Below are 15,200 nucleotides of genomic sequence, written 5' to 3'. Positions count from 1 at the left end.
GGACTTGGATGAGTTGCCTCTCACTTCGCTAGTGAACCACCACTCCCAACTTGGGTAGATGGGGCGACCGATCCACGCCATCCTTAGGGTGGCGGGTGGCTACCTGCGTACCTCTTTCTTTCTTTTAATAATTTTTTTGTCCACATGTCAAATTGATATGGCATTTCCTTACATGTGGAGTTATTTTATTGGGTTTGAAGGTAATGAGGCGATGTATCATAAGCTTACCAAAAATCAGTTTCTAATACATCTGGCCGTTGTAAACAGTCTACCATAATTTCAAGGAGCTGAATGCCCAAAATGATTGCCACCTATACCTTATTTTCACGGGTTTGACTTGCACTTGACCCAATGAAGGCTTGGGCTCGTGCTGAGCTTGTTATACGCTTCCCTCGGGCCATACAGGCCTTGGTTTGGGCTTTCTTGGCTGCATAATCATAAGTTGCACCTTAAAGTAATATTTTAATTGGCAGTCACATTAATATAATAAAACAATTATGAGACAAAAGTATGATTTTTCTTATAGTGAAAGTTTGAACAAAAATTTTCTCAAAAATAACATGTTAGATACTAAATTAGGGGCAGTTGATATGGCCAAGGCCAACTGAATATTGATAACAACCGGAAAGTTGAGACATTGGGGGAAGGCTTGATATTCAAACGAAAAGTGCATTATTGAATATTGATAAACAATAACTCTAAAACCAAAAATTAAAAAATTTCACTTCAACCTGAGTTTTTAATCTTAAATGGTAAAGAATATGTGGGGTTTACAAATATTTAAGAATAATAACAATAAATAAATAACACATGTTACTTATTAAAATAAATAACACTAAAACATTTATGACAAAACAAACATTTTTAGCCATGAATATTGTCAAAACTAGGCTTCACAACAAAATTAATGGATGAGTTTTTAACTAACTCTTTGATGTTGTACATCAAAAGAGAAATTGCTACAAAATTTAGTACATATTCAATTATATATGATTTTTGAGATCTAAAATAATGTCATGTTACTCTTTATATTCGGGATAGAGTTTTCATAGTTTTCTCCTTACCCAAATGGCAAACAAGAGCATGATCTAAAAGAATTGCTTTTGCATGGGGAAATAAAAACTTTGTTGGAAACTTCTTATTCAATTTTTAGGGCAAAGATGTTTTATATTTGGTAAGCTTCTTTGACTATCATTATTCAGTAAAGAAATTAACTCTAAGAGACATTCATCCAAGGATATCCTTGTTCGATGATTTTCTAGGATGATTTCAAATGAACAAGCCTCTTAAAATATTAATTAATTAAATAAATTTTTTATTTTTTATCCATTTAAACTTTTGGGACAAATGATAATTTAATATGATATAAGAGCCAAACCTAATAAATTCGAGCTATCTCTATAAAAACACTTCAATTTTATTTAACATGGCTACATAAAAGCACAATAACTTTTATTTTTACGTAGTTTCCGATGTTAACACACAGAAAGTACTTATTTGGAACATTGATTATACAAGACTCAAACCCAAAGCCACACAGTTTTTACAAATGGCATAACTTATCCATACATAACAAGCAATGCCAGCCAACACCAATTAACACTTGAGTAGTCTTTGGTGCGGTATTAGATTCAGTAGAACCTAATCCATAACCAGAACCTGAACCATAACTAGAAATAGAACTTGAGCCAGTTGCTTGACCAGTAGTAGCAGTTGAATCTGATGTGGTAACCGTATTCACAACTAACTGGGCAACAGATTCAACATTAGTTATAGTAGAATTAACCACTGACTCAACTGAACTGCCAAAACCAAACCCGGACCCAGACCCGTACCCCGTACCCATTTCACCACTAGCATTGTTTGTAGCCATAATTGGTGTTCGTTGTTGCAGTGTGGTGACTTTAGTGCATGGGTGTCTCTCTATTTATACAGCAAGTCTTGGCCATCTTTTTCCTGATTTGGCAAATATGAATAGGGTGTGATGTGAACATGTGATTGGGTTTTAGCTTAAGGGAAAGTAATTGGTCCCAAAAGTCAAGCACTAGCACTACATGCAACCACCCCAACTTCAAAATGTCGTCAATAATTAAGGACATGATAATCAAAGAGCTTTGAAAAGAAGATTTTTTAAAGATTAGTTGGCAGAATTTGAACCAGAAAAATGTCGTTCAGTCTTCCTTTGGCTATGATATGTCACCTAAAAGACACAGTAAGCATTTGGAAGTTTTCGTTTGTGGAAGTTTTCGTTTTCATGACTGATTATCTATTTTGTATTTTTCTTTCCTCTTTCTTATTGATCATAACACAAGAATATAACAAGATCATCCCCCCTCCCACCCCAAAATATTCATTAGGATTTCATTAGACCCTTAATTTTTGTAAAACTCAATAATTAAGATCAGCTTTTATTTTAATACATCTTTAATTAACATATAGCTTCAAGTGTTCAACACATTAAGATCAGCTTTAAGAATTAGACAATCAGAATTTCCTGTTTAGCCAAGATTCTTTAAAACTCAATAAGAACAAGATTATCATACAAACAAAGCACCACCAATTATTGTAGTTAAGTTTTGAAAAAATTAATAAATGAGATAGAAAAACCAATTCTACACAGATTCAGAATATATGACTGACACAAAGGTGCTTTATATGTACAACTTAGCAAAATTTAAAGAACCAAAAAAAAAAAAGCCAAAATCATGTACATGGGTTTTACCAACAATGAATCTGCATTAGCTGGTGAACTACGTAATAATTGGTTTCTCATGACCTACTACAAGATAAGAGACCTATAATACCAATAATATAAACCTGTAGTGGTAAGTGATACACCTCTTAGCAATTTTATTTCCTTTTTTTTTTTAAGACTTGTCAGTATTCTGGGCTTTGAAGAATTTGTTCTACATCTACCCGAGCACTGGTTGGATAATGGACTCATACCTGAAACTGATATGTCAGAATCTGGGCAAACAACCTAAACGAGGCATGTGATAAAAGCATATCATATATTAACCTGAGCATTTTCTGTTTTTAATTTCTGGAGCTCGTCTTGGGCACATATGAGCCTGCATGTAACGAACAAAGGTTCAAGTAATGTTAGCATTTGAGGATAATTTAATCACTAATTCTACCTGCGGTATATCAATGCTAATACCTCCACTGCAACTCAGTTATTTCATGAAGCAACTCCTTCTCCCGATCATGCGCTGATTCAAGCTGCAACCAGACATCAACGCCCTTCACTTAAAATAACATAGCAAAAATATCTAAGTCGAGTCATTCATGCTTCAAGTTCGAGCTCCAATTAGGGAATTAAAAAACTGTGTCATCAAAACTACAGTACAATATCTCGCCAAAACTTTATACAAATTTCTTGGGTTGGGTTAATGAGGGTTGGAATGTTCAAGTGTAAGGTGTTCCTATGTATCAGCTTTATACAAAATTGAAATCCTTGAAAGGGGTTTTGAACAAAAAGAACGTGGAATGTTATGGTGATATTCAGCAGAAAGTTCTGCAAGCTTGGGTTCATCTGGAATTGGCACAGCAGGCAATGCTTTAATCTTTTGTTGATAGAAGTAAATGCAACGATTATCATGATGGTTCCTAAAATGCAGAATCCTGCTGCAAAAATAGCTTCTTGTTTTGGGTTTCCTACAAAATTCATCAACAGAATTCGATAATGTGTTACAACCTCCCAGTTCTCCATTCTTTTAAATGGATCATTGATAGGGTATTTTTAGGGGAGGAAAGGTACGTTCAAGGCAGAGAGATCCCTTGTCTCCTTATTTGTTTGTTCTTGCAATGACAATTTTCTCAAGGCTGATGGAAGAGTATTCTGTTAAAAGTGTTGATTTCAAATTCCATTATAGATGCTCGAAGACAAGATTAACTCACTTGTGCTTTGCAGATGATCTTTTAATCTTCTCAGAAGCGAGCTTAAATTCGGTTAATCTTTAGGAGAACCTCTTGTGTTACCCAGTTTGCATGAGGAAGGATATTGAGGGGTTTTAACAAGGTCTTTCGAGTAGAGGTAAGTCCTAATGCTACACATCATGGATATGAATTTAGGATTTCAAGCTAAAATGACTTTTGATATTCAAATCCCCTTATATGTATACAGACATTTATGCTACATTATCCCAACATTTTTAATTATATTAGAATGAAATCCAGAAGTTTATGGTAAGTTAATCATTGTTTATTCATTTGTTTGTCATCATTTTCAGTTGTATATTTTTCATCAAACTTCTGTTGAAAGATCACATGAATGTAATTTTGGGGGGGGTGTAAAAACTTCTGTTAAAATTTTATGGGGGCTATTGCCCCTCAAGCCCATGGGTGGCTCCGCCCCGAAATATAATGTATTTGACCAAATACTACACTTACCAGCCACCAAAAGAAATAACTAAATATTTTATCTTATATGCTAAACTTTTTACTAATTTTGGTCGATCATTCTTTCCATGAAGCATGTTCCCATGCATTGCATGGCTTACACACCAATTTGACGGTATTGAGCAAATATCAAGTTGCAATACTTCTTTTTATGTTTTTTTTTTTTGAGTTTGCAGATGGTTAAACTTTGGTTATCCTTAAATAATGGAAATTTCAACCTTAGTATTATAACTTATTCTAGCAGCATAAAACACTATAAAGTCAATCCAAGAGCACAACCACCTGACAAGAACCATGCACTTTATTAAGTTTAGACTATTAGTGATTCAAAATACTTACCAAATGCTAGTTCAAACATTCAATGTGCTTATCTTGAATGTAGATGCATTAAATCATATTTTTCAGATTAGTTAAGTTCTGTAACATAATGTGGTAAAACCAGTTAAATTTTTGCTTATGCTGCTCTTAAACCCGACCATCAACACTCTTAAACCAAGCTGATTGCAGTATATATATATATATATATTGGTGTACTCTTATATTATAAGATGTTAGAAGATTTGGCATAGAGTGCATGCAAATGTTGGGAGTTTCATGATGATTTGTTTGAGTGAAAGCACAGACATAAAACCCACATATCATTACATACCAAAGATTTCTCCATTGCAGCAATATGTGCCAGCAGGTCTCCATTGACGGCAAGGTTGGCTGCAGTGTGGGAGGGAAAATTAATATAACATTATGTAATATTTATGGAAGTTCAAATGTTCAAATTGAAGTGTCAGTTAGTGCCTAAACCTGTAGAGTCACCAGCAGCAATGTGCTTCATTAAACTTAAAATACTCTCCTGTTGAAAACAAGATGACAAATAAAGAAACTTTAATCATATTTAGAATATAAAATAAAACTATATGGCTAAACATACCCTTTGAACAATATTTGTCAGCAAAACAGAATGCAACACTGGGAAAAAAGAATAGCCAGCAAGATTTGATGGTGTAGCATCGGAAGGAGATGGTATAGGCGACAATACAGGTGATGGTAGAGGAATTGCAGGATGCGAGGTAATCACCTACATTACCCATTACAGTAAAAGATTCAGTAAAATATGATATAAACACATTTTTCTATCTCTGGAGCATATCATGTGCAAACTGTTAGCTATAGTTCAAAGGGATATAAGGCCTCCATGGTCAATGACCTACACGGAACTCTTCTTTCTCATCAAGAAATTTCTGTTTGGGTCTGAAATCACCAAAATTACCTTTTAATACATATTCGAGTAAGTACATCGATATAAAGTGGCAAAAAGTTACATCCTTGGAAAACAGTCCCAAACCTTAAAATTTACCAAGGAAACCTTTCACAATTTCTTAGCGGTTTAAGCGTTTGAAGAAAGAGAAAACACATGGATGTTAAGTCTATTCACTAGCTAAGCAGCTCGAGCCTAAGCGTTAGAGAAGAAAGATGAAGTTGTACTGAGTGCAGAATAGAGGAAAGGGGGATCTCTCAGTATATCAATGAAAACAAATGTAAGGTTACACTTCTCTCGCTCATTTCAGATAAAAGGTGTTGCTTGTTCTCAAAGCTACGGGTGGATTACAAGTGTCTCCTCGAAAATCTGGTGCGAAATTTCACTGCCAAAAGATGAGACAGCACCAGGCTAAACCAAATTAGGTATCTTGAACTAAAAATTTATAGATGCACTAGCTTATTAGTGTGTCAAGTCCAATGTGTTTATCATAAATGAAATTCTTTTTGAAAGGTAAATACAACTCAAGAATCCACGTAGAATTTAACTTGTTCTCACCCTTCATTCTTTATTTATGGGGAAAGGAGAAGTCATTTGGTCCAAGGACCAATATATGCATTGGCAAAAAAGCCCTAACTTTGTGGTTCCCTCTTTCAACATGGCTAAGGAGGCTCTGAATAAAGAAACATAATAGAGTAGGGAGTGTTTGTAATGTAAAGATATTAATAAATTATAGCAATAGAAGGTACCTGCAATGCAACTTTAAGCGAGAAAAAAAGCCAAATACTAATGATAAAAGTCAAGATAAATGGATACGTTGAACCAATAACTCTTAGCAGTTTTGCTGGAAGCAATGACCAATTGACAAGAATGTGAAAAATTAATGTGACCAGAAACTGTATATGGACTGTGTTATACAGGAATAATATGCTTCTGTCTTTTTTTCCTGCTCTGATGGTGAGTGTGTGCATGAGTGAGAGAGAGAGAGAGAAACTATTGACCTGCCCTCTTTAAGACTAGCAATAAATTTAACAAACTTAGTTCGAATTGATTAGTTATTCATGCAACTCAACTGAATCATAACATAGACAAGCAAAGAAAGGCCCAGGGTCTTAGCTCAAGTGGCAAAAGGGTAGGGTGGGTAGAGGTAGGTCCTAGGTTTGAATCTTGTGCAGTGGGAGAGAGAGGCACAATAGGAAATCTAACTGTACTTTAGCACAATCAACCCAACCTAACCTGCATACTGTGACTCTTTTGAAGTAGAGGAGTTGGGGCCACCTGAAAGAGGGGAAAAAGATCAGCCCTCACAAGAAAGGGATATATAAGATCTGGAATAGTAAAAATCACCTTTTCAAAATCAACATTCTCAGATGTAACTTTAAAACGCCCTTTCTGCTGAACAACTGGTGCCTTCGCTTTCTCATCAAGTTCATCACTGTTTGCTGCAAGAATAATTTGGGTAAATAAACATGCACATACTACCTTGCCAGAATATGAGTAAAGTGATAAAAATAAAAAAAATAAAAAAACCAATCACATCTAAATCCAAGAGATTGTTTCTGCATGGAAATAACAATCAAGAGAAGAAAAATATGAAGAAACTTCTAGCACTGCCTGATGATTTGGATGCTCTAGAAGAAACTTCAGAGAGAACATCATCTACTGCCAGTATAACTGTTGCTGCATTGCAATTTGCAGTGTTCTGGGACTGATTTTGCAACCTATCACTGAAAATTCCATTAAATTTAAATGAGTACTTACAGAAGAATGAAATGCAGTAGACACCACATAAAATTATTAGTAATTCAATGCTGTAGTCTTTTTTTTTTTTTTTTTTTGTAAAAAACAAAAAGAAGTAAATTCAATGCTAAAATCATATGAAGACTTCTATTTGAGCTGCCAACAGACTCAAATAGAGAATAATTGACACTAATTCCAGTTAAACAATGCATATACATGTAAAAACAAACACATAATTGCATATTAGATACACTAATATTATTAGTTTCCATTAAGCGAATAGGTTGAGCTTCAGACCTGCCTCTTATAGTGAGAAAGGTAGCAGTAGGGTATGATCTGATAGTAGGTAAATATACTCATACTAATGCTTATCCTTTCCAGACTGTTTACTGGAAAAATCTAGTAATCAAGAGGATGAAGCAGTAATACATTTTGCCCTATTACAATAATAGATATGATGGTAATCGCAAACTACAAGAAGCCAACTATTTCATTATGCAAAAATCCCACGATTATGTAGATTAAGAGCCAAACCTCTCCCCTTTAATAGGTGGAACAGTAACTTCTGCTAACCTTGTGCTGGCTGATGAACTTCCCTTTCCCTGATAAGAGGGAATGGCCATACCCTCTGATATTTTCCCATTGTTCTCCAGATTAGGCTTTTCACCTAAAACACTTTCAGCATGATCATCCTGACGGGGTGAAGAATTCCATGAACTGGCAATGCTGGATTCATCGTCAGATTTGTAAGATCTGACTCTGGAAAGTGAAAAACATGACTAGTTTAGGCCAACTTAAGCATCATCATAACTAAAAAGTTTGGCTATGGCATTTATTTCAAAGAAGAGAAACAAAACTTGCTAGGTACAAGCCTCTTCGTATTTTCAGAGGATTTTAAGTAAGCAGGCAACATCATACAGTAGTAATGCTGTAAAACACCATTTCTGATAACATACCTGGCTTCATTAATAGTTGAGTCGACTAGTGGAAGAGGCATTGATTGATTCTGCATCACATAATTTTCTCCCTGTAAAACAATTGATCAGGACCACAAAGAAATTTCCACAAGAAAATTTTAAAAAAGAAAAAGAAAAACAATTTCTACAAGAAGAGTGTGTTAACAAGTATATAACCTCCAAAAACAATATTTTGAACCATCAAATTTGTCCAACTAAAGTAAATGATACTCAATACGTACAATATCTGCAACTTGGCAAGAGTTTTGGAACTGTGATTTCTTTTCAAGGGCATCAACCGCAGATAAAGAATTTGAGCTTCCTCCTTGATTATTATCAGTTATGGTGTCATCAACATCCTGGATCTGACAGAATGAGGAACACCATTAAATTTGTGGGACCTTCAGATATCATATGATTATATCACCAAAGAAAAAAGATAGATAGCTGTACCAAGGAAGCCTGAGCCTTCAAATCGTCAAGATTGAAGTTCCAACTACTAATTCCTCGTTTATATTCATTCTACAAATCATTAAAAGAATATATTAAAAGTTAGCTACCTATAACATACAATGATTGTACCAGCATCAAGAAAAAAAAAAAAAAAAACCTGCTCAGAAGTCTAAGATGTCTGTAAAAGACACTAATACAGTCTGGCCATGATACAAATACAGTGAAAACATAAGAGAAGGCAGGATACACGTCTACAGAGTAAACGTATGAATTATCACCAGTGACAGAAATTAATTATCTGATATCAGACAAATCTACTATGCAACTAGATGATCTAGACACGTATGTCTAACCAAGACATTTCCAAATTAAAGATAGTATCTATGAGCCTACAGTCACCAATAGTGTTCTTGATAAGAGCCTACAAGAAAATGCACATAGTTCTCTAAGAACCCCTCAGGAAAATCTCAAGAAAATCTTAACTATCACTCATTTGAATGACCAAAGATATCACTTCACAGCACTTTAATCTTTTTTGTCCTGTGCTAAGCGTACATCATTAGAATAAAAAGTACTCAAAATAGGGGCTCTAACAAGCAAATAAGAATTCCCCATGTAATACCAAAACTCCCTTTTACTTTCATTTTGATTCAGTCATTTTTCGTCACTTTTTTATTTGTTTTAATAAAAACATAGTGGGATTTCACTTTCAGAAATACCTGTTATAAAGATTGCTTCGCAGTTAGAATCTTTGTTGTTTTGTCATCCAGACAACACCCAAAAAAAACTTATTTTGATTTCCTATCCTACTTTTATCTTCTCGCCATTATTTTCTATTTTTTTTATTTTATTAATGTAAATTCCTACATAGATTGAGAAAATTGAATACTTTCTCTGTGAATTTGTTATTTTGTTAAAAGTTTCCTAGAATGGCTGGTCCTAATATCTTTGTTTTTTCTTTTGGATATTGATAGAGGGAAAGAAAATGGTAGAGAACCGAAATAAAGAAGGGTTGTTTTCTTACACACAGCAGCCCCAATCCATTCCACATATATAGGAGAGTTTCACAATGATTGGGAAGAATATTTTGAGAATGACAGCTTGCAGGGACAGTTGGCTCCTTCTAGAAGAGTGCAAATATTTTAGCCTAGCATTTTAACACTCCCCCTCAAGCTGGAGCATATATATCATATAACCCCAGCTTGGAACAAATTAACTCTTAACTGATTTCTACATGATGACTTTGTGAAAATACCAGCAAGCTGGTTCTCAGACTTAATTTCAGGTGGTGACTGGCAAGAGGCAGATAGCAACTTTCATGAAGGCAGCAACTCTATGCAACTCTTGTTTCCTCAAATCCGTAGATCTTTTTGGATACATTTTCTAGCAATTCCCTGTCAATGAGGGCATACCTAATAGTTTTCACAGATTATGGTTAAGTCAGTCCAAATGTTTCCGTTTTAATTACATGCTTCCCAAATAATTAATGTTATATTTTTATATAAACCCAATGACTCCTGGTCACATAAATGGATAAATTAATCAAATCATTCTTTGTATTGATTAACAATCTAAAATATAGCATAAAACCACTGCAAAAGAAAACCTAATAAATTAAAGAAACATCATAACAGACTGTTAAGCAATATGTCAGCATTTTTTCTTCTTGATTTAAGAGAATTCCAACCTGTGAGATTTCCTCTTTCTGTCCATCTGGCATTTTCTTTTGTGCAAGCATATCCTCCTCCTTTCTCTGTGATTAAGAAAAATAGTCACTACTAATAGTGCAGATCAAAATAGCATCGAACTGCTCTATGGCCATAATAATTAAAAATGATAAGCTAACCTTTAATGCCTTAATGCGATCACCAAGAGCAGGCAGCCCCTCCAAAAGTGTCCGTGCAATATAATCATTTGAGCGGGCTTGCTTAAAGAAGGAATGCTTCAACAACTTCTTTGCAGAAGGCCGTTTTGAAGGATCTTTTACCAAGCAACTAGCAATCATCTGCTTAAATGACTGAAGGCAAAGAAGAAAGATCAGAAAGTGTTGCGACATAACAATGATCAATGGGTGAACTTAACACATCGTTGAGAGAATACCTTAGAAAACTTCCTGTCCCTTTCATAATCAAGGCCAGGGGGTGCATTTTGCAATGTCATAAGCAGTACCTGGCAACAGTAAACTTGCTTTAGGCTCAATGAGCTCCTGGGTGTTTCAGAGAAGATGCTGATAAAACCATGTCACATTTAATCTATGCACCTTCATCGGAGGATACTTAGAGAACGGAGCATGGCCATGAGCAAGCTCCAATGCAGTTATACCAAAAGACCAGATATCAGCCCTGCAGGAAAGAAGTGCTGAGCAAACATAACTGTCTAAGGAGGGGGGAGGGGTCAAAAAGGTGTAAAAACATTAAGAAAACAATGGACACTTAGTCTGACTTGAAGTCATAACCGTGTAGCTGCTCCATAACTTCAGGCGCCATCCTACAAAACAAATAGGCAAAATTCTTCATTCTTGAGTTGCATAACAAGAAATAAGACAATGAACCAAGCAGCCCTATGCTGTTAATACATTCGGCTCAATTTATAATTAACTGAAATTTATTTTCTACTATTACAAAATATTAATTGAATAAATAAAGATTACTTCTATGTAATGTCAGCTAAGCCTGCACCAAGGCACAATTTAACATTATATTGAATTAATATCTTGCACAAAAACATAATTGGGAACTTGAGGGAATGAGTATATGCAGATAGTATAAGTACATACCAGCAAGGTGTCCCGACAAATGTGTTCCTCACACGCTGCCTATCACCTGAATCAAAAAGGTAGGCAGAAACACCAAAATCTCCCAGTTTGATTGCACCACGTGCATCAATGAGAACATTCCCAGCCTATGACAATTGTAATATAAGACAATGGCAAGCAAGAAAATAGAAGCAAAATATCGATGGTAATTACGAAAACAATTATTAATACACTTGTTAACAATATAGCAACTAATTATGCTCTCATGGAAATTAGTTGAGGTAGCAATATGCAATAAAAGGAATTGACTCTCTCTCTCTCTCTCTCTCTCTCTCTAGCCAAAATAACTTAGCATCCCATACAATGTCTTCCAACTCCAACATCCCTTAATTCACCAAAAATACACTTCTTGGCCTTATTTCCTCTTCTCTAATGAGTTCAATGGCATGTTAGTAAGATTGGCCAAAAGGTTTATCCCTTTTTATCACGCTAGATATCTGATCTGAGCTTCTTGGACTGCTTCTATTAATAGTTTTTACATTAATCACCACTATGTTACCATCACTTTGCATTTAACCTAGTTGGTTAACAATGATTCTGCAGGAAAGCCACATGTTTTATTATCATAAAAGGAAAAATTTTCCATCCAAGGGTCTAGACTTAAATTATTTGCCAAACATATTGTATGCCAGAGCAGGGCTGGTTGGAAGTCGTTAAACCCTATCTGGCCTCCAACCCACATTGGTATAGGAAGGAGCATCCCAAACCTACCCCTACTCTGTTTAAGGGGGTCCCAAACCAAACCCGGTAAGAGTGGACATGGTAGTTATCCAGTTAGAGCACCCAGCTGCCACTCTTCTTAATGAGAAGTTGGAGGTCCAACCAATTAAACTGAAGATGAGCAAGAGTAAATCTAAGATGGTAGGGGCATGTGCATCACAGACCAATGAGTGCACCTGTAGTGTTGGCTCAAGTTAAAGGCAACCAAGGATACCCGGGAGAGGGCTAGAACGAGTGGTTACAAGCCACAAAAAGATATTCACCTTAATCTCCTCCTCTTGGATCTAAGAGCAATACCACAATCCCCACACACCTGAGCAGAGGCCCAAGGTGAAAAGGAATAAAACAGGTAATTACCATAACCTCTTAACATGCTTAATCCACGTAAATTAACATACAGATAATGTAGGCTTGTTGGATTCTTGAAGATAAAAGAGGGGAATCTTTGCTCCAGTACCACAAAATTGGTTTACCATGAAATCTACAAACTTTTCCAAATGCTAGGACCTTTTTTTTTCTGATAGCCGGGGTATCCAGGTATAATTGATATGAGTATCATTATGGTACAAAGTACAAAGCTTTTACTGCTATTCAAAGTAAAAGAAAATTTATATATCACTCCCATCAATGCTTTTAAATTAAAATTCTTGATAGCCGTGCATAGATGTTAATCATTATACATCGAGAAAGAGTTGGAGACATTCACAAGCTTTCTGAAGATCAACGATATAAAACAGACAAGTATCCTATTAATTACATAAAACAGTTAGTTATAGTTTCTCTAAGAAAGAAAAGGAGAAGAGAAAAAAAGGCAAATTCATGTCAAGAAATTTAGAGTTAAGCTTTCAGACTGTGCAAATCCTAGTAAAATAAAATTAATATTTGTAGTACTTAAACATTAAGAACCTTAAAAGTGATACAAAACTATGGATAAGAGAGATCATATCGGCAAAAGCAGTATTAGTTCAAAAAAATGGTTAAGCTCCCAAACAAGGAAGCCTTATAAACATTTCTAGGGTTGCAAAATTAGACAAAGATAAAAAGTTGGAAAATCAATAAGTGAAAAACCGGATGATATCAATACTCACTTTGACATCTCTATGTATGTGCCCATGATGATGAAGATAATCCAAACCCTTCAACACTTCACGTAGTATGGTTGCTATAACCACTTCTTCAAAACCATCAGAATATGCAGCCTTCAGTATGTGAAGACAAGATCCCCCAGACATGTACGGCATGACAACCCACAGATTATGGTCAGTGACAAAGGAGCAGTGTGATTTAAGGACATTCGGATGATCGACCAAGATCATTGTTTGTGCTTCACGTGAAACGCTATTCTGTGGAAAGCACAAATGAAGGAAAACATCAAGACAAAACAGCAACCATTATAAGAATAGCAAAAGAGTTGAATGATACAAACCCTGAATTAGACAACATTTTATACCCCCCATATGTAATTCCGGCATTGCGAAAATTGACAGAGCAAATCTTAAAACTCAAATCAGTTAATGTTGCAATCAAGCTCCTCTATCGAATCAAGTTATCTCAAAATGCACTTAATAGAGAGAGCTCACACTGAAGTACAACGAACGCGATTAGGGATTTTCCGTTTTATTGTTCTGTTCAAAAATCTTGAATATTCTCAAATAGATACTATCGACACCCGAATACTTGCCGATCTGGCTATTTATAAGCGTAGGAAATTCGAAAAAACAAATAATTATCATAACAAACAAACAAAAACACATTGATCGAAATTTCAACAATGCGTTGAGAACATGGAAGATACCAGATCGCAATTTCCACGTTCGAAATCGAGAATCTTGATGGCGACGATCTCGTTGAAGGGCTTACAGAGAGCACGGTGCACCGAAGCGCTCACACCCTGCCCGACCTCTTCGTAGAGAGTGTAATTCTCCGGTCCAATCGGATACTTCTTCTTCTCCATCTTCCCCTCCTTCTTCTTCTTACTATATTATTAAATCTTTCTGATCTCTCTCAGAAATTCATTCACATACGAATGAGCAGATTTAAAAGTCCGAAAAAAAATATTACAAAAAAATAAAATAAAAAGTGGGTGAATGAATGGCGAAAGGAGAAAAGAAGGAAAAAATTTAGGGCATTAATAAATGGAACGCTGTGCTGTCACATGTAACGAAATAAAACGAAATGAAAGGGATTAGGAAAAAAATGGGAGCATTGATGACAATGGCGAGGTTGTTTCTCAACTTTCTACCTCTATCTCTTTCTCTCTCTCCCTCTGCTCCAACTTTCTCGTGATTTTTTTTTTTTTTTTTTAGAGAGAGAGAGTGGGGAGCGAGGCTATCGGATCGCCGCTCGAACTGGCGGGGAAATGGGGAAGCGTTTGTTTTTGTATGCAGGAATCCCGCCACTTGCTTTCTTTGCAAATTTTGGAGCTTTTTGTTTCGTTTAAGCAACAAACTCTCACGTGATCTGCACGTGCAAATTTTTTCCGTCTTTTAGCAAGTTGACACTACCTATCTCACCGTTGATAATGACGGCGGGTCTCGCGCACTCCGACCATCCATGACGTCCGATCTTTTTTTCCACGATTCGCATGACTCGTGCTTGGAATTGATTACGATGGAGAAATAAAATTTTTAAGTTAAAAATTATTTTTAGGTAAAAATTTTATTTTTAAACTTTTATTAAAAGTTTTTTTTTTTTTTTTTTTTGTTATTTTTAAGCTTTTTGAATCATTAGGAGAGTTTTTTATTTTTTTACCAAACGCATACTTTTTTCTTCAAATAAATTTTTTGAGTATTAAAAGCACTTTTAGACCCCTCAAACACAATCTTAAACAAATCTTTCCCATTTCAAGTGAAATCTTCTCTAT

The 15,200-nt window shown here is 35.3% G+C and overlaps 1 protein-coding gene across 5 annotated transcripts; it reads right to left on the bottom strand.

The window, feature by feature from the left end:
- Positions 1-259: 259 nt before the first annotated feature.
- LOC132187077 (uncharacterized) lies at positions 260-14,684 on the bottom strand. 5 transcript variants are annotated; one of them, XM_059601240.1, is made up of 21 exons: positions 14,133-14,682; positions 13,426-13,680; positions 11,579-11,703; positions 11,245-11,289; positions 11,063-11,144; positions 10,903-10,971; positions 10,649-10,819; positions 10,490-10,555; positions 8,803-8,871; positions 8,592-8,714; positions 8,350-8,420; positions 7,967-8,152; positions 7,268-7,380; positions 7,001-7,095; positions 6,890-6,931; positions 5,327-5,473; positions 5,200-5,248; positions 5,051-5,109; positions 3,161-3,222; positions 3,020-3,071; positions 260-427 (listed from the first exon to the last, which is right to left on the bottom strand). In XM_059601240.1, the coding sequence occupies exons 1-21, from the start codon at positions 14,289-14,291 to the stop codon at positions 380-382; spliced, it is 2,088 nt and encodes a 695-aa protein (XP_059457223.1). In that variant the 5' UTR covers positions 14,292-14,682; the 3' UTR covers positions 260-379. The 5 variants fall into 5 exon arrangements, with proteins under 5 accessions (XP_059457223.1, XP_059457226.1, XP_059457225.1 ...); XM_059601242.1 differs by lacking the exon at positions 260-427 and adding an exon at positions 2,642-2,946 and having other exon boundaries at positions 14,133-14,681; XM_059601243.1 differs by lacking the exon at positions 5,327-5,473 and having other exon boundaries at positions 14,133-14,684.
- Positions 14,685-15,200: the final 516 nt, after the last annotated feature.

This window comes from Corylus avellana, chromosome ca7 (assembly GCF_901000735.1).
Source record: "Corylus avellana chromosome ca7, CavTom2PMs-1.0".
Lineage (NCBI taxonomy): Eukaryota > Viridiplantae > Streptophyta > Magnoliopsida > Fagales > Betulaceae > Corylus > Corylus avellana.
Note: the sequence above shows the minus strand (reverse complement) of the source record. Positions and strands in the feature narration are given on the sequence as shown.

Bases quoted from the DNA above. Each gene is read 5' to 3' on its own strand.
- LOC132187077 (XM_059601240.1), bottom strand. From the start codon at position 14,291: ATGGAGAAGAAGAAGTATCCGATTGGACCGGAGAATTACACTCTCTAC. The intron at 7,381-7,966 runs GTTAGCAGAAGT...TGGAATTTTCAG, and splicing joins AGTTCATCAGCCAGCACAAG to TGATAGGTTGCAAAATCAGT. The intron at 3,223-5,050 runs GTATGTAATGAT...GTCTGGTTGCAG, and splicing joins CTGCAATGGAGAAATCTTTG to CTTGAATCAGCGCATGATCG.